Here is an 18,900-nt window from a genome sequence, read left to right on the forward strand (position 1 = left end):
ATGCACTCAATTTTGTTCATTTCTCATTCATTTCTCTAACTTTACGGTCATTAAATAGATGGAATGAATATAATATCGTGCGTTTCAGTGTTTTATATTATCGCAAATAAATGATGTGTAAAAATAACTTTAAGCTCTTTGTCATGTAATGAGTAAACGTTACTAATTGTGTTCAAGTCATAAGAATTGCAATTTCATAGACTTTATTTAATTGACTTTGCATATTTTTTAAGATGAATCATTTTAAATGTATTAGAATTGTTCCCGCAGGAATTAAGTTTATTTTAGAAGGATAAAAAAACAACTAAACATATGTAACACAATTCTGTAATTACATTATCTTAGTTTTCATTTTTTCATTAGTCTTTAAAACAATCGTGGTTTTTGTGCAAAGAGTTTGTCACGCTCCATTAGTCACGTGTGTGGGTGAAGGCTGTCTGTCTGTCCACCGCAGCAGTGGTGCAAAATTGGTGGGTCGGCGGGGCGATTAGATATATATTTAGATTCGCCGGAGGCAAGATCGCAGTCTCGCATTACATAACCACAATCAAGCGGCACTTTTTGTTGTGAGCACCGCCATAAATAGGCCTCCCCGATGAGCGCAAACCCAGTCAAATTACAGATAGTCAATGAGCCATTAAGATACGATTGAGCTGTGGGCAGGAGACCGGGGGCAATGCCTATGTAAGGCGACCTTCCCCTAGATTCGACTTTCTCAATATGCAAATGAGCCCCAAACCCTAATTAAAAGGCACTCAATCTTGGGAAAGATTTATTTGGATGGGGAAATTTATGCCGTTGACACTCCCAGAATTTTCTTAAGCACTTTTTTCTTAAGAAATGTTGCCGTTTGGAAGGCTTATTATTTTTTTCAATCATATTCGAAGCGAAAACCCATATCCGGAATATCAAAAAATTTCGGTAGTATGTCAAAAAGTTGTAAGTTTTTTAACCTAACATACAAAAGTAGGAAGATATAGTATAAAGTATATTTTTTAGTTTATATAAATTTAAAATGTGTTAGAAATATTGGGATATAATCATTATAAAATTCGAATTAATTTTTTTTTAATATCCTACCCTAGACTATTAATATATTATAATGCATAACATAAGTTTAAAAATACATAAAAATAAAATGTTGAAATCTAAAACCAAATGCAGTTAAGAGATAATAATATATTAGAAACATAATCCCCCGAAAAGATAGCAGGGAAATCTAATGTTAGCTCTTACGTTCGGCTGTTAAGTCCCATGCGAAAGCCTACGTTACGTCTTGGAGTCGTTACGTCGTGAATTTTAAACGAAAAGCGAGCGCTAGAGACTTTGTGCCTCAGTTTCTGTTCGACAGCCCTCGAGTGCGGTTCTAGCTCTCTCACCTCAAATAATCCCAGCTCACGGCGGCCAATCGCCGAAAATAAATCAGCAAAGTGTTATTTGTTTTGAAAACCCGCAGTTCCAATAGACTTCAAACGCGAGTCACAGAACGACACTCAAAAAGCAGCTGTCACTTGAACCCAATCAACGAACGAATCAACGAAATAATAAATCAGCCACGAAACCAACTACAATAACAACGAAAATAGCAATATCTCGACCAGTGAACAGATGTTTTGAAAAACCCCCGAAAATCACAAGAAATCCTAGAAAGGACTTTAAGCAAGCGAAGTTATCAAAACCGCGATAAGGTGAAGTTTTTTACTGTGCAAAAGAAAGTTAAGGAAATCAAAACCATCTAGCGGAAGCAGGACGAGATACTGCCAATCGAAGAACTAGCCTACGGTAAGGATAAAACTGGAGTAGGCGTTAACCAAGTCTGAGGAACCCCCCCCCCCGCGAAACCCGAACAGCCAGTGGATTGCGTGCTGACCCGACCCGACCCAAAAGTTCATTGACTGTCTGACTATTGGCATTTCCTGGTGGCATAGGGCTACAGCCAGGGGTTAAGGCTTAACCCCACTATCCACAATCCAGTCAGCTGTTCCGCCCCCAAATCTGCAGTGCTCGCCCCCATTGTTTAGTCAATGAGACACTCTCGTATTGATGTCACTTGTTGGCATAGATGTAACCCTTCCGCAGTTCTTGGCGAACTCGGATACCTCTATGTCTGCCCTGGTACTCGTACCCCCCAAAGCACCCATGACATCAGCTCTAATAACCGGTCGACGGGTCGACTCAGCTCAGCTCATTTTTCAAAGTCACTGATTATGGCAGGCACAACACAAAAAAGCGTTAACCATACACAAAAAATAACAAAGTAAAGAAGAGGTTATAGAGAAAGGGGCTTGGGAAATGCAGTAATCGCTAAATAAATATTTATAAAATGATCCAACAGGTATTTATGTATTTCAATATGCAAAATTATGATCTCAGGTTCCCGGAATCGCTGGAGCGGATGCGATTGTCCCATTAAATCTACCACAAAGAGTCGTGGTAATTATTACAGGCCATTTGGCAATTTTCATAGTGCTGTGTCTTGAGAACCGAGTTCCAGTTGTTCGGAGAAGGTTTGCCAATTTTTCCCGCCTCGTTTCCCAGCTTTCTCTTGGTTTTTTAACAGCCAGAACACGTTCGCTGCAGAATGTTGAGCAACTTAATTAGATTTGGAGATCGCAAACTAGTTCACACAGCTGACGTCAGTCGGTCTTGTTGTTTTCGTATCAGACTTTAGAGTTCAGTTCGGTTCGTAAATGTTTTGGCTATGATTCTCATGTTTTTCTTTTTCCCCCTTGTTTTTGATTTTTGGCCTTTTGCCGGCTGCTCACTTGTTCGCTGTTAATTAAACTTATACACACCACCATTGTCTATGGCGAAAAAGTCAATAGTTAATTGAGACAGCACACGAATTATAGTTATATACATGGTATAGTATAGTATAGATCGCGGAGTCATGGAGTTTGGGGCTCTGCGTGGGTCGTTCTGCCGTCTGGAAACCCAATTCCGAACTGGCTTTTTCGGACAACTCGATGTGGGCTAAAGGAAACGACTGCCGCCGTATTTGGGCGTAAAAGCCCCTGAGATGGTCGGCTGGAAATTGTCTAAATTTTGGGAATGAGCTCATATTTAATTCGCCATTTGGAGAGCGTGAAATGAAGTCAAAAGAAAATAAAAACGTTTTCAGTGAGTGATTGTTGATCATGTCAGATAGAGATACCTTATATAGGGTTTGTTGGGGGTATAACCTTTATAAGATCAGTCAAATGAATTTTATGTGTTTTCTTTCTTTTTAATATTTTCCAATGAAAAAAAGTTTTTTCTACGTGCTATTAAATGTATTTTTATTATTATTACTAAATATATTTTAAAAACTTAGAGAAAAACCTCTTTTATATCAATAATACATTGTTTTATATTCAATATTTTATTATTTACTATCAAATATTTTGTAAAACTTTCAACAGGGTATTTCCATTATCATATCATCTGGGTCTTGCGTGTTTATTTATATTTTTGAAGTTGATATCACAAATAAAAGCTGACGTGTGCTAAATTTGTTGTTGTCGTCACGGGTCCACAGTCGGGTCAATTGTGTGAATACCAATTTAAATCAAATAAAAATAAAGAATCACAAACAAATCACTGAAGGTCATAAAGATAATGCTGAAAAATGGCAAAGTCTCTAGCAATCAGTGTCTCTGTAACTAATCATCAGAGCCAAGGTTTGTTTATAAAAAAAGTGCAAATACAAATTTGTAGAGAGAAAGAGGGAGATTGAAAGTCAGATGAGTGGGCGTTGGTGTATTGCTCTATAGCCGGTTTTCACGCTGACCCCCGGGCATAAATTATCGAGCATCACCATCTATAATTTGATTACTGAAATCTGATCGCCACATGCTAATTTATTGCATGAGCTAGCGCTCTATTAACTTGATTGAATGCGACCTCTTAGCCGGGCGCCCCAAGCATTATTCAATTTGAACTGCACTCGGGAAAAAATCACAAGGTTTTTTAGTAATATAATATCATGTTGTTATAATCGAATATAAGGAAAGGTTATGTAAGGAAAGTTTTGATATTGGAAAACAATAGCATACCCAATATTAAAGATATCTTAAATCAAAAAGAGGTTTCATTTCTGTATTAGATTGTTCTTTCAAACTTATCTTAGAATTTTTATATATTATTATTTATTTTTTTTAGTATTGTGGGCTAAAATAATGAATTCTATCTACTTAATATATTACCAAAACATATTGAGAGTCTTCGTATTGGAAAACAATGGTATACCCAATCCTAAAGGTAAAGACAAAAAAAGTCTCATATCATTATTTGTGGTATGTTATTATTAACTTATTAAGTATGGTGCGCTAAAATAAAGTTTTATATTTTTAAAATATATTACCAAAACATATTTTCATATTCACATATTGGAAAACAACCCAATCCTAAAGATAAAGACAAAACAAAATCTCATATCATTATATGTGGTATATTATTATTAACTTATTAAGTATGGTGTGCTAAAATAAAGTTTTATATTTTTAAAATATAATACCAAAACATTTTTCCTTTACCAATAAAATCTTCATAGCTTTGATCTTTATTTCGATACCATTCTTCCTATTTAAAGTAATCTTTTTCAATGCAAGTACATATCAGTGAGTAGGCAGTATTCCAAGATCCATTGTCTGACAGATGTCTGACTTCTGTTGGCTCAGCTGCCGGCCGTGATTCATACGATAGATTTTCAGTTTTCTTAGCTGATCTTGGCCTCGAACAGCAATTGAACATGGGGTTTGGTGTGTGGGCTTTCCAACCTCATGATGGTGATGTAAGAGTTGCCATATAAGACCGGCTGATGACTGCCTTGCGAACAGAACATTGTTTTTTTCTCGATTTTGAATTGCATGCGAGGTCAGGAGTCGAAAGTGGCAAGTAACAAGTGCGGCAGGCGGCGAAATAATAAAAACAAAAGTTCCTTCTTGGCAGGAGAGCGACGGCTTTATTGGCCCTGTTAACAGCCAGACCACGCCCCCTAACATAGTTGTAATTATTTACACAGGCTGGCGAATTTTCACGGCCAAAAGAAGTGGCACGCTTCGCTTTTCTTCTGCGAGTTTGAGTTTGTTTTGGTTTTAGTTTTAGTTTTGGCTGTGCCTTCCTTGTCCGTCATGCAATTGTCGGCCATAAGTCATTAAAAGTAATCGTTTTGTTGGCTTACATGCCCCACAAAATGGGCAACATTAGCACTTAGCATACTTCGTTTCGTTTCGATTCGGGGCGCAACCTTGTTGACCAGGCCCCTGGTGCTTATATGTATTGTACCTGTGGAACCCCCAAAATCTCAGAGACCATCTAAACCGATTTTAACCCCATATCGATTACCCTCCCAGATGGTTCGGAACTCCTGATACCAGCCGGCACCGTCTGTTTTCCAATAGGTCTGTTCCGCCTGTCGATGTTCAACACTTTGGGTTCCGTGTGCCGAGCTGTGAAAAGAAGGTCGTCTCCCAGGGCAGCCGGTTTTCGGAATAGAAATGCTGTTGAGGGGGGTTCTCATTAAAATATTTATTATAAGCAACTCTTAACTAGATGGAAACTTTTTTATTATTTCTTTGTTATGACTGGAGAATAAGCATATGTATCATAAAGTTTTCCATGGAATTTACTTTGTTTTCTTTTTTTTGGTTAAGGTTTAGTGAGTCAGATACATACAGATAGATACTTTTATACAATCCCCATCCCTTTTTTGCGAACTCTTCTACTAAAAATATCTAAAATTTTATAGATTTATATTGTATATGCTCTTACTATTTCTTTTTAAATTTTATTTATGCATAAGCATAGGTAGATCTCCGCTTTTTCTGAATCTTTCTGCTAAAAATATAAAAATTTATATTCTTTAAGTGTTTACGCTTTTTCTATAATAGGTTTTTAACTTAAATTCATTTGAACATGTATTGAACAATTATAATTGTTTAATATTTTTTAAACATATTTTAATCGTTTTCTTTATTTTTTAGCAGCTTAAAAGTAATAAAAAATATTTTGAAACCATTTGTATTATTTTTAATGATTGATAGGCTAAGACTCTTAATATAAAATAAGCTTAAGAGCCTTTAAATAACGTTACTATACAAATTTTAGTTCTTTAAGACTATATTTGGTAATCAAACCCCCATAAAAACCCCTTTCAACCCCTGCCACTGTCAACTTAGACTGCCGAGCCTACCGCAAAGTTATTGCCATTGTTTGTCTTTCACGCGGCGCAACAAATCCGCGGCTCGAAAAGAAACAACCTGCAACAAATACTGCTGAGCAACAGCCACTGCAGAGAAAAAAAAAGAGTGACAGCCGCCACACGACACGCCCCCTTCTCTAACCCGCCCCCCGCGACTTTCTTTCATGGGTATATAGTATATAGAAAGCCCACACGCCCAGCCATTAGCCGCCCCACGGAATTGGCCCAGAAAATTCGAAACAACACCCAGAGCCCAGACGATTGATTTTTGTGTCATCGACTGGCAGTTTGGAGTAGGGCGGAATTTGGATTATTAGGTTACCCAAATTTGGGGGTCGAACTATAGATTTCAGTATAGGATAGTAAGCCTATCACCCACTCACATGTGTAAACGTCACAGCTGGGGGAGTTAAGAAAAATTAGAGTTTATATTTACGGGGAGTAAGCTCCCCAATTTCCATACCTTTTAAACTTAAGACAGCAAGATGAACCAGGTGCCTTGATGGGAATAAGACCTAAAGGATAAATATACTGATTGTATATCTATTTTATTAGGTAAACTTTTCGGAAAAGATCAAGGATCAGGGACCCTGCGCCCGCGTCCGTAAGATTCGTCCAATAAACATGGGCGGTAATGTGGAGCAGCGTCCTTGGACTCCAACGGTCCGAATCGGTAGGATTGCAGCCGAAACTACCAATCCAGGTCCAGCCACCGTACAGCTTCCGACGTTGATCGGTAAGTTCAAAAACATTATACATTAACTGTAACCCTAAATTATTCATGGTGAAGAAATCACATCTATTAATCCCAACCATATAAGAGATATGTTATAATGATCCTTATTGAAAACCCATTTATTTATAATTCAATAAACTTAGCAAGCATATTTATTAATACTTTTCATATATCATGTATAAGTTATCCTAGTCTATCCTAGTTTTCATAGACTGGTTTATGTGATCTTTGATACCATCAAAATAACGATATAAAACATTTTTATTATTATTTTATTATTGTTATGTATTAAAAATATTCAATAATATTTTAATATTTAATATTTTTCTTGTTCTACTAAGTTTTTCATTTTAAACTATTGTTAAACTGAAATTGTATCTTAAAGTCTAGTTATAAGATATTATTACCATAAGCTAAGCGGCCTGAAAGACTAAAGTATCATAAATTCCTTATAGGTAGCAAAGTTCCGGATTCGAAGAAGAAGGCTGCTCCCTCGTACTCCTTTGGTCACAAATTGGGCGGGAAGTACGCCACCTCTGGACCTGGACCAGCGCAATACAATGTGACAGGTATGAGGGCTAAGGGCCGTGATTATCCCCGAGCAGCCACTCTGCAGAGTCGCCCCAAGGAACTCACTCGGTTCTCCAACCCCGGACCCGGCGAGTATGATGTGGTACCGGCTGCCAAGGCTGTGATCGATGCCACGCCCAAATACACCTTTGGCCAACGACCGGCCGCCTTGAAGACCTTCCAGATTCCAGGTGAGTTTCAGACTTTTTCCTCCTGGTGTTTGAATGGTGTTTTGGACTTGGATTTTGGAGTTGGATTTGAATTTGAATTTGAAGTTGAATTTGAATTTGGCGTTGAATTCGGTGTGTATCGGGCTGCTGTTGTTGTTGCATGCGCGGATCAAGGAAATCATCAATCAATCATGGAGCATCATTGTATATAGAAGCGAACCCATTAACTAATCCGAACCCATGCCAGTCGTATCTTCCTGCCAGCAGCGCGTAAGTTGCTACCGCCCCCCGTTCTTCCACTTTCTTCCACTTTCTATCTCTATCTCAGTAGCTAGTGTAGTTGTAGATACTTTCGCTCTCGTACTCTTATCCTGTATCTTTGTATCTTTGGATATTCCTTAGAATCGATCGTAGTTATGACACTCTGTAAAGTGCGTGAATGTCTCTTGCTTATTTGGTATTATTTTTTTTCTTGTCTTAGAAGTCCACAATTGTAGCTGAATAATATTTAAAGTTGTATATATTGCATTTTATATTTTTTTAAAGTATTAAATTGGTAAAAAGATATTTAAAAGTTGATCTTTTTTTCGGTTTATAAACTTCTATAAATTGGTATCTCTATTTTTTGGAAGTTTCTTTGGTACCGATTAAAATAGATTTATTTTATTTCTTTTTTATTTCCTTCTCTTAACTTTCTTTGGTTTCCTAATATAGATAAAAAATGACGTAGGAGTAATTGGCGATGTCTTTATTATACCGCCCACTTGGTTTTTGATCTTGACTCAAAGTGAATCACACAAGTTAATTTTTTTTAAACTCATACAACACTTCCTTTAACAGAATTTTAATTAAGAGGAAACGGGAACATCTGGTTTTTAATTTGTGATAAATATTTTTGTTAGTGATTAGTTCTATTCCAATTCCCAGCTGCTATTTTCCTTACTCCACAGTGTTATTTGTATATGTGTTACTTTAGTGTTTCAGTAATTTTGTTTGTGGTATTTTTGTTGCCTGATTTGATGTTAATTTGAAACGTTTTTCTCTTTTAATGAATGATTGCCATGGCAAAATCGAAACTCAGGTCCCAACCATTATCAAGTGGTGCCACTTGATGTCGTCAAGCGGCGAGCCCCACGATACTCCTTTCGCATTAAGGTTAACGTGTACTTTGTTAACAATCCAGGTAACCCAACTAACTGTCTGTAACTGTCTGTTGGTGTTGGTCTAGCTCCGCTCTCTAATATCTCTAGTATAATAACTAGCCCAATTCAAACCCACCTCATCACTAATTCCCGAACTAATAATGCGTATCTTTCAACCACCCAACTCACCCACTTTAGTCGTAGACCACCTAGTGTAGACCTATAGTTTTGATTCGAGTAGACTAAAACAATGGACGTACCAATTTTTATGTTTTATTAACACTAACAGCTCCGAATAGCTATTGCCCTGAAAAGGTCACGCAATCAAAAAAGAATGCGCCACGCTACACTTTCGGTAGACGAACTAAAATCGAACACGATCAGGGCACACCAGGTAATATTCCAGAAAAAACCCCCAAGTAACTATATCTGTAACTGTAATTGTATCTTTAACCGTAACTATTTGCTATCCCCAATCGAGGCACTAAGCTCAAGCTCAAGCCATCCCAATTGGACAGTATCTATAGAATTGTTGCGCTTCCCGTATTGAAACCCTGAATCCTTAAATCCCCCCCTGGAAACCTAATTCTGATATCCATCCAATCCGCAGCTCCTGGCGCCTATTGTCCCGAAAAGGTGAAGCTCAACAAGACGCCGGAGTTCAGTTTTGGCATCAAACATCACGAACAGAGACCAGATTATACGCCAGGTTGGTAATGGTACACATAAAGATTATAGTCGATAGTTGCTTTATGCTTTCACCACTCTTGCACTTTTATCAGCGCCGGGCACTTACAAACCCGAGCAGGTTGTCCAAGAACACATTCCCGCCTTCAGCTTCGGCTTGAAAACCAAACACATTCAGGTCAGCGACACTCCAGGTAAGGATGGTTTGGCTTTTCTAAAAGTAGTTAATTGGCTTTGAGAACACATATACATGTTTTCGACAGCACCCGGCGCCTACAGCCCCGAAAAGTCGCGACTACACTCTACACCCGCTTACTCAATCACCGGAAAGGCCTCCCATGACGTTGTCGATTGTACACCTGGTGAGTTACTAGCAGATATTACCTATCATTACCTATCAATACGCTGTACTACATAGCACTATGCATCAGCACTGAATGTATATTTCTTATAATACATACAGTACTGATGCATAGTGTTGAAATGATATCTGAGCTGATTAGTAACATACTAAAGGATTGTTATCTTATAAGTCATATAATTGACTGATTACACATTTTTGGTAATAAACCATAATTAGTAAGTAGTTCATTTTTAAATAGCAACATTTCTAACCAATCGAGTTTCACTGAAAGTCGAAGGTTAAAAAAAGGAGTTCACTAAAATCCCGAAGTCTGGTACCAATTTTTAGATTTCTTCCAAAATGTTTAGTATTTTATTTTTCTGTTTTATTAGCTTTCTAAATATTTAAAAGTTGTATTATTACTTATCAAATGTTTTAAAGCATTTCTATTTAGAATAAAGTATTATGGTTATTAATGAAATCTTATTATAATAATACAATGGCTATATTTATGATATGTTTTAAATCATTTCAATTAAGATTTCATTTATAACCATTGTATAATTATAATAAGATTTAATCATTAATCATTTATACCTATTGTAGCAGTTGAAGAACCCATTGCAATGGAGTAATACACATTCAATCAATCTTCACCAGAAATGTTTGTTGTTCATGCTTATAGAGTTTATAAGTAGTTTAAGAGTACATAGCCCACCACCTTCAACTTTCCCACCTCAATCACTCTCTTGCAGCCCCCGGAGCATACGAACCCGAGAAGTGCGTGCTGAGCAGGACGCCTGCCTTCAGCTTTGGCCACCGCATGGACCTCGCCAAGTCCAGCGACACGCCCGCGCCGGGCACCTACAATCCCGAGAAGGTGCGGATGGACCACACGCCCTCCTTCACCCTCTCCGGACGCCCCGAAACGAGGTCCGTCAGCGAGACCCCGGCGCCCGGTTCGTATGCCCCGGAAAAGTACCGCAACGACCGAACGCCGGCCTTCACCTTCGGCGGTAAGCACGAGCAGCGCCTCGAGAGCTCCACTCCGGCACCGGGCGACTACTGCCCCGAAAAAGTCCGGCACGATCACAATCCCGCTTTCTCATTCGCCGGTCGCCACGAATTGCACAAGACTAGCGACACTCCAGCACCCGGCGCCTATGATACGGAAAAAGTCCGGCAGGATCACAATCCCGCCTTCTCCTTTGCCGGTCGTCATGATCTTCAGAAGCCCAGTGAAACTCCTGCCCCAGGTGCCTATTCCCCCGAGAAAGTTCGTCAAGATCACAATCCAGCTTTCTCCATGGCTGGAAAACATATCCAAAAGTTAACGATCGAAACTCCAGCTCCTGGTGACTACTGTCCTGAGAAGGTTAGACTAGATCACACTCCCGCCTATAGTTTTGGGGTGAAGAACGATCCGAAAGTAGAGAACAACACTCCAGCCCCTGGGGACTATCACCCCGAAAAGGTCAGGCAGGATCATAACCCTGCGTTTTCCTTTGCTGGACGCCACGACCTGCACAAACCCAGTGAGACCCCTGCTCCAGGAGCTTACTCTCCGGAGAAAGTAAGGCAAGATCACAATCCTGCTTTCTCGATGGCTGGCAAGTATGATCAGAAGATTTCCAATGGTACCCCTGCTCCAGGGGACTACAGTCCCGAAAAGGTTAGACTAGATCACACACCTGCTTATAGTTTTGGAAGTAAGAATGATCCTAAAGTTGAGAACAATACCCCCGCTCCAGGAGATTATCATCCTGAGAAAATTAGGCAGGACCACAATCCCGCCTTCTCCTTTGCTGGTCGCTATGATCTTCAAAAACCAAGTGATACTCCCGCCCCTGGTGCCTATTCCCCCGAGAAAGTTCGTCAAGATCACAACCCTGCCTTTACGATGGCTGGCAAATATATCGATAAGCTTACAAATGGAACACCAGCTCCTGGTGACTACTATCCTGAAAAAGTTAGATTAGATCATACACCTGCGTACACTTTTGGTGGCAAAAACGATCCTAAAGTAGAGAACAATACACCAGCTCCAGGTGATTATCATCCTGAGAAAGTTAGGCAGGACCACAATCCCGCCTTCTCCTTTGCTGGTCGCTATGACCTTCAAAAACCAAGTGATACTCCCGCCCCTGGTGCATATTCCCCCGAGAAGGTTCGTCAAGATCATAATCCTGCCTTTACGATGGCTGGCAAACATATCGATAAGCTTACAAATGGAACACCAGCTCCTGGTGACTACAGCCCAGAAAAAGTTCGATTAGATCACACACCTGCCTACACTTTTGGTGGCAAAAACGATCCCAAAATTGAAAACCATACCCCAGCTCCAGGTGATTATCATCCTGAGAAAGTTAGGCAAGATCACAATCCCGCCTTTTCTTTCGCTGGTCGTCATGATCTTCACAAGCCCAGCGAAACTCCCGCTCCAGGGGCCTACTACCCCGAAAAAACTAGACAGGATCATAATCCCGCCTTCTCAATGACTGGCAGACAAATCGAAAAGCTTACAAATGGCACTCCAGCTCCTGGAGATTACTGCCCAGAGAAGGTTCGCTTAGATCATACTCCAGCTTATACTTTTGGTAGTAAGAACGATCCGAAGGTGGAGAACAATACCCCCGCTCCAGGAGATTATCATCCGGAAAAGGTAAGGCAGGACCACAATCCCGCCTTCTCCTTTGCTGGTCGTTATGACCTTCAAAAACCGAGTGATAATCCCGCCCCTGGTGCCTATTCCCCCGAAAAAGTTCGTCAAGATCACAATCCTGCCTTTACAATGGCTGGCAAACATATCGATAAGATAACCAATGGTACACCAGCTCCTGGTGACTACAGCCCAGAAAAAGTTCGATTAGATCACACACCTGCCTACACTTTTGGTGGCAAGAACGATCCTAAAGTAGAGAACAATACACCAGCTCCAGGTGATTATCATCCTGAGAAAGTTAGGCAAGATCACAATCCAGCCTTTTCCTTCGCTGGCCGTCATGATCTGCACAAACCCAGCGAAACTCCCGCTCCTGGAGCCTATTCTCCAGAAAAAGTCCGACAAGATCATAACCCTGCCTTCTCGATGGCGGGCAAACATGATCCCAAGGTCTCTAATGATACTCCTGCCCCTGGTGACTATAGTCCCGAAAAGTGCCGTCTAGATCATACACCCTCCTATACGTTTGCTGGGAAAAATGATCCCAAAATTGAAAACCATACCCCAGCTCCAGGTGATTATCATCCTGAGAAAGTTAGGCAAGATCACAATCCAGCCTTTTCTTTCGCTGGCCGTCATGATCTTCACAAGCCCAGTGACACTCCCGCTCCAGGGGCCTACTGCCCCGAAAAAACTAGACAGGATCATAATCCCGCCTTCTCAATGACTGGCAGACACATCGAAAAGCTTACAAATGGCACTCCAGCTCCTGGAGATTACTGCCCAGAGAAGGTTCGCCTTGATCATACTCCAGCTTATAGCTTTGGTAGTAAGAACGATCCGAAGGTGGAGAACAATACACCAGCTCCTGGGGACTATCATCCAGAAAAGGTTAGACAAGATCACAACCCCGCCTTCTCCTTCGCCGGTCGTCATGATCTCCATAAACCAAGTGAGACCCCCGCTCCGGGTGATTACTCTCCAGAGAAGGTTCGACAAGATCACAATCCATCCTTTACAATGGCGGGAAAGCATGATCCTAGGGTCACCAATGACACCCCGGCACCTGGGGACTACAGCCCGGAGAAGGTGCGACTGGACCAAGCACCTTCATTCAGCTTTGGCGGCAAATATGACCCCAAAACGGAACACCATCATCCTGCGCCTTGCGACTACGCCCCCGAGAGAGTTCGCCACGACCATACACCCGCCTACACAATTGCAGGTCGTCCCGCCGCCGAACACGTGAGCCAGACCCCGGCTCCCTGTGACTATCATCCGGAGCAGTGCCAGGTGGACAGCACGCCGGCGTTCACCTTTGGCATGCGACTGGGAAGGGAGCGCATCTCGGACACGCCAGGCAAGTTATCAGATCATTTCCCCTGCTGAGGAACTGCATCACAAGATTAGAGAGCCCTCCTAACCAGCATCAGTACCATTTGCAGCACCCTCTGCTTATGAGCCGGAGAAGCACTCACAACACTTCACACCCGCCTACAGCTTTGGCACTAAGTCGGACATCCGCATGACCACCGATTCCCCAGGTAAATAGTGTCTTCCACCTGGATTATCCATGTGTTGCATGTTGCTGTTGTGTATTGCATGTTTCCCTGACCCTTTTAGCCCCCGGTCACTATCATCCCGAGCAGTGCAAGCAGGATAGCTCGCCAGCCTATAGTTTTGGCCTAAAGACAGTGCCAACTGCTTCACTTCCAGGTAGGTGACACCCACCCAAGTCCGCTTTTCTGGTTTTGGGATTCTCCGAACTCCTCCCTCCGGTTGTGTATGATCTGTTTTTGTGTTTGTTGTTCTCTTCTGTTCCATGTTTTTGCTCGCACACATTCCTTGGTTTTCTGGCCATGCTCTCATCCGTTTCGATCCTCTGTAAATACCCACCAATCACTAGAACCCAGGGGCGTCTACATCGAAGATCGCATTGTCCAAAGACGCGAACGCCGCCTGGCAAGTCCCGGTAAGAATCCACAAGATCACCCATCCATCATGTCATCGCTAGCTTACTTTTTAAAGTGTTTCAAGTGTCTTATTTAAGGTTGGTGCAACAACTTTGCATGCTATTTCTATACACTCAGAAAAAAAAACTGATCCCTCGTTCTTAAGGAGAAAGTAAATCAATTCAATCGTAAATTCATTTAAATAAGTGACTGCTTCCGTCTCAAAATTCAAAATCGAGGATACTACTATCGCTTCCTCTTGAAAAATCTACTTGAGAACACTATCCTCTTGACTTCAAGAACTTTTGTTTTTAAAAACAAATTGACAATTGATCTTGAAATTTTCTTTTTCAACGTTAAAAAACCAAGTTGAGAGTATTTTCTTCTTGATTTTAAGAACGTTTATTCAGAAACAAGAAAGAAAATAAATAAATATGTGATTTTACCATTTAGAAGTTCTCAATTTGGTTGGGTGTAGATATATTTTTATAGGTAAGACGATTTAGATTCGGTTGAAATAAAAGTAAGAATAAATAACTCGGTTGTTATAATTTTCATGGTAGAAAGCGTGGTTAATTGTGAATTTTTTGTAATTCGAATGACAACTTTGAGAGGCAACATTCTCTATTTAGTAAACCACCATGAAGATAGTACTAGGTTTGACCATTTTCGCTATTATTTGGTTTCCTGCACTCGGCGCCAGGCGCATGTGTAAGCCTAATTGATTAGATCATTATCAATCAGATCACTTCCAACTGGCGTTCTTCCAGCGTATAACGGCAACTGTATGGTGAAAAACAGGATGAAGACCTGTAAAGGACCTCTTAGATCGTTTTATACCTTTTCACGAACGCTCTTAGATTGTGTACCGGTACTTAAACTCTCTACATTAAAGTCATAGCACGTGAAGATTTCCCTTCTTTTAAGGTATATACCAAGTGTACGAAGATAAACAGGAGAAACGAGTACCACACGGAAAAGTCATGCCAAGATGACTGTCACTATTTTAGGCAACTCCCGAAAAAACCATGGCAACAGGGTTCGAATCATGGAGCTCCTGTAAATCCACCGGGTCCTGAAATTACGAGGAGAACAACCACTACCACCACTACTACCACTACAACCACTACAGAACATGCAGATAAGACAGATTCAGATGCGAATGAGGTGGAAGCCTCAACAACAACTGAAGAATCAACAACAGGGGGATCAGAAAATGAAGAATCAACTTCAGAATCAAAAGAAACTACTGCAGAAACAGAACACAATGAAAATCACAATGAATCTAAATAATCTAAATATCAGAACACAATAACGTATAAAAAGTTATCAAAATATTTACCAAATTTATTGGTTTTAAAGGCAATTTTATTAGTTGATGTTAATTTACAGAGTTTAACCTCGAAAACAAGGATGCATTTTTTTTAGAGCAATCTTTCGCAGGAACTCCAAGACTTGTTATAATTTATACATTTTAAAAGTATTACGATACCAAAGCTAATTTCATTTTTAAAACGAAAAGTTTTAATTATCTTTCTTTTAATATAGGTAGTAATATTGGAATGTATTCCAAAAAAATATATTGTTAAAATCAAACACACTTGAAACGCTTTACCTGTTTTATAAAATGTATAGTGCTTTCTATATAAAGGCCTTTGCACCGCTTTTTTTGTAAGTTATTTACTATTTTTTTTTTTTTTAATTACAATAAAAACTCTTGCACAGTACGCAACAATGCGGAATGCACCACCACAACCACCAACAACACCACCAACAATGCTGGTGGCAACAGCACCACAACTACCACCACAACCACCACCACTAGAACCTTTGTCAATGGAGTGGAGCAGCCAGAGTTGCTGGAAAAGCAGACCACCAAGCAGGTGAATGGCACCCACAAAGAGCTTAAGTCCGCACCACCAGAACCACCTGCACCACTGAGCAATGGCCAAGTGAAGCACTCGAAGTTGGAGGCCTACACGATGCAGCAGGTGGCCCACGGTCAGCAGGAGAGTGGTGACCTAAAGGTGGTGACCAGTGGTAAGTCCGATGCCAGTGCCACCAAGGCGGCGGCCGAGAGCCACCAGAGGGTGGTGCGTCCAGATGGCGCCATCGTGACCAGCGGCCAATCCTCGAGGATGCAGACGGTCAAGTACGCTGTGGAGGCCAGCAGCGTGCAGGACAAGATTATCAGGTAACCCGGAGTGACTTCGGACGGGGAACGTTTCAAAGAGTAAAGTGGTTTTAAGAGCAAGGAAAACAAATTTTTTATCTTTCATTAAATTTATAGTTATAATATTAATAATAATATACAAAAAAAATTTTTTAACTTCCATTATAATAATATTTAGTAATAATTTAAATATTTTGAAAAATATTACTCATACGCACTGTTGCCCTTGCTCACATATTTCATGTGAAATCAAATAATCTGCATTGAAATAAATGATAAGACGTGTATATACACAAAATGCTCGAAATAACTAAGATTGTATTAGCTTTTTTGCAGGACAGAATTTAATCAAAAATATCAGTTACTATAGGAAACACCAGTCGTATGAGTGATTTCATAAGTTAATAAGAAATGTAAATAAAGCAATTATGCTATAAATTTATGTAAAATCAATTGAAAACTCAATGATAAAATACTACCTTGTGAATTTGGTATACATAAAACATATTTTTTTATTTAAACATCAGAATCACTTACTTTTTAAAGCGCTAACTGTACGTAAAGCTCTCATATTGTTGGTGTCTGCCGTTTTCGTTCCGTGTGTTTATTTGCAGGCACGTCATGTCAAGATCACCTAATCCAACCCGAAACTAACCCGAACCATTCAAACACCAGCCCAAGAGACAAGCCATTGAATTAACCCCCGATAAACCTTTGTTTTAACCTATAAATTACACCGATTACCCGATCATTGACAGCTCCTAACGTCTACAAAATACCCACCGTCATGGGCAGCAGCAAGGAGGGCAAGATTCGCTCGGCTCCGGCCTACACGATCACGGGTCGCGAGAAGCCTCCGTTGATCCCGGTGATGATCTTCCCCGGACCCGGATACTACGATGGCGAGTACACGGTGGTCAAGCCAAAGCCACCGGTCTACTCCATGCGTGGCAAATACAAGATGGGCAGCGAGGACTCGAAGCCCGGACCAGGAGCCCACTGTCCCGAGAAGGTAAGTTTGGGGGAGCCCAAGACTAATTTTATATGTACCTTTAAAACTAAGTCATACCTTATACTTTGCTTCTATCTTGAAAGTTTAATAACTATTTAAAATAAGAAACAGATCATTAATGGGTCTGTTGGCACATCATATATGGAATATATAACAGAAGAGGTGCTTATATGCATTTCTTTGTGAAAATACATGTCTGTAAGCCTCTTAAAATGTTATGCATTCCATAAACTGGGACCATCCTTGACAAATACTTAAATTCTGAAAAGTTCCCTAAGAATATTTGGATAAAGAAACCATACTTTTTGTTATAAACGTATACTAAGTGTTTAAAATAAGGAACACATTCAAGTTATTGGTCTATTAACAGTTATGAAACTACATTTCTGTAAACCCTACAAAATCGTGCATGTTCCTTAAGAATAGGTCCTACCTCAACTCATTCTTTAGTTTTCTAAAGTTTTCTAAGAATGTTAAGATAAAAGTATTTGAAGTAAGTTAAATATCTCTAAAGGCTTTTATGTTACAGTTAAGAAATGGAATTTTTCATGTATTCTGCCCTTTTGTGTGTGACAAATTCCATTTCTGAATTTGTATGTGGGGTTGGGAGATATCTGCATAGATAATACGTATTTGACCACCACCTGATTCACCCACAGTACTGGGAGAAACGTTCGCCTCCGGCGATATCCTTTGGCATCCTTCACTCCCCGTATCTCAAGAAACCCCTGCCGGTCACAGTTCCGCAACGGTGTGTTCGCTTTTTGTTGGAGAATCGGGCGGACAAGCCCTTCGACAATATTTGAGATTAAGAAAATTATTGAGATTAAATATACCATTAATCAGTGTAGTTCTAAATCGTGTTTGATTTCAATCTTCTTGTGTTTTTTTTACCAATAGATAAACCTCTCCCACGTGCCCGCCTACAGCTTTGGGATCAAGCACTCGCAGTATCTGGGTCGTCTGAACGAGAAGAACTCCGAGTTCGACTATAGCTTTTCCGGAATCTGCTAAAGCTGTGGCGCTTCCACCCAAATCCTCACTCTGCCCAAGACGGTCTTCGATGAACAGCTTCCTTACCTTAACTACACTACCTTCGCTACTCGTATCGGACTAACCTTAAGTTTTAAATGTTTCAGAAGTATATTTGTAAGCCGAGAGTTTTGTGGAATGTTACAACTGTATACACTGATATATAAATAGAAATTACTAATATAACCACGACTTTTTCATTAGGTATTTATTGGAAATCGGTATTTAATTTACCTTATT

General features: G+C 40.2%; 3 protein-coding genes across 16 annotated transcripts; all 3 read left to right on the forward strand.

Annotated features, from left to right (window-relative positions):
• Positions 1-1,332: 1,332 nt before the first annotated feature.
• Positions 1,333-17,602, forward strand: LOC108019968 (uncharacterized). 14 transcript variants are annotated; one of them, XM_017088063.4, is made up of 14 exons: positions 1,333-1,782; positions 6,737-6,917; positions 7,373-7,678; positions 8,739-8,840; positions 9,089-9,193; positions 9,410-9,508; positions 9,582-9,680; positions 9,750-9,848; positions 10,585-13,851; positions 13,937-14,035; positions 14,115-14,207; positions 14,398-14,463; positions 16,169-16,637; positions 17,375-17,602. In XM_017088063.4, the coding sequence occupies exons 2-14, from the start codon at positions 6,806-6,808 to the stop codon at positions 17,379-17,381; spliced, it is 4,923 nt and encodes a 1,640-aa protein (XP_016943552.4). In that variant the 5' UTR covers positions 1,333-1,782; positions 6,737-6,805; the 3' UTR covers positions 17,382-17,602. The 14 variants fall into 14 exon arrangements, with proteins under 14 accessions (XP_016943552.4, XP_065723106.2, XP_065723129.2 ...); XM_017088055.4 differs by lacking the exon at positions 1,333-1,782 and adding an exon at positions 6,537-6,675; XM_065867034.2 differs by lacking the exons at positions 1,333-1,782; positions 14,115-14,207 and adding an exon at positions 6,536-6,675.
• Positions 14,740-15,816, forward strand: LOC108020019 (uncharacterized). The gene is made up of 3 exons (XM_017088108.4): positions 14,740-15,154; positions 15,214-15,314; positions 15,371-15,816. The coding sequence occupies exons 1-3, from the start codon at positions 15,085-15,087 to the stop codon at positions 15,734-15,736; spliced, it is 537 nt and encodes a 178-aa protein (XP_016943597.3). The 5' UTR covers positions 14,740-15,084; the 3' UTR covers positions 15,737-15,816.
• On the forward strand, positions 17,404-18,642 carry LOC136116910 (protein CIMAP1D). The gene is made up of 2 exons (XM_065864575.2): positions 17,404-17,628; positions 18,529-18,642. Exons 1-2 carry the CDS (start codon positions 17,404-17,406, stop codon positions 18,640-18,642), a joined length of 339 nt encoding a protein of 112 aa, XP_065720647.1.
• The last annotated feature ends 258 nt before the right edge of the window (positions 18,643-18,900 follow it).

The sequence above is a fragment of the Drosophila suzukii genome, chromosome 2L (assembly GCF_043229965.1).
Source record: "Drosophila suzukii chromosome 2L, CBGP_Dsuzu_IsoJpt1.0, whole genome shotgun sequence".
Lineage (NCBI taxonomy): Eukaryota > Metazoa > Arthropoda > Insecta > Diptera > Drosophilidae > Drosophila > Drosophila suzukii.

What these genes read in the sequence shown, in the direction of transcription:
- LOC136116910 (XM_065864575.2), top strand. Translation starts at nt 17,404, where the DNA reads ATGGGCAGCAGCAAGGAGGGCAAGATTCGCTCGGCTCCGGCCTACACG. An exon ending in GAGCCCACTGTCCCGAGAAG is followed by an intron (nt 17,629 to 18,528) that starts GTAAGTTTGGGG and finishes TTTTACCAATAG; the next exon opens with ATAAACCTCTCCCACGTGCC.
- LOC108019968 (XM_017088055.4), top strand. An exon ending in TCAGGTCAGCGACACTCCAG is followed by an intron (nt 9,681 to 9,749) that starts GTAAGGATGGTT and finishes TGTTTTCGACAG; the next exon opens with CACCCGGCGCCTACAGCCCC. An exon ending in GCGCATCTCGGACACGCCAG is followed by an intron (nt 13,852 to 13,936) that starts GCAAGTTATCAG and finishes TACCATTTGCAG; the next exon opens with CACCCTCTGCTTATGAGCCG.
- LOC108020019 (XM_017088108.4), top strand. Translation starts at nt 15,085, where the DNA reads ATGAAGATAGTACTAGGTTTGACCATTTTCGCTATTATTTGGTTTCCT. An exon ending in ACTCGGCGCCAGGCGCATGT is followed by an intron (nt 15,155 to 15,213) that starts GTAAGCCTAATT and finishes GCGTTCTTCCAG; the next exon opens with CGTATAACGGCAACTGTATG. An exon ending in CGCTCTTAGATTGTGTACCG is followed by an intron (nt 15,315 to 15,370) that starts GTACTTAAACTC and finishes CCTTCTTTTAAG; the next exon opens with GTATATACCAAGTGTACGAA.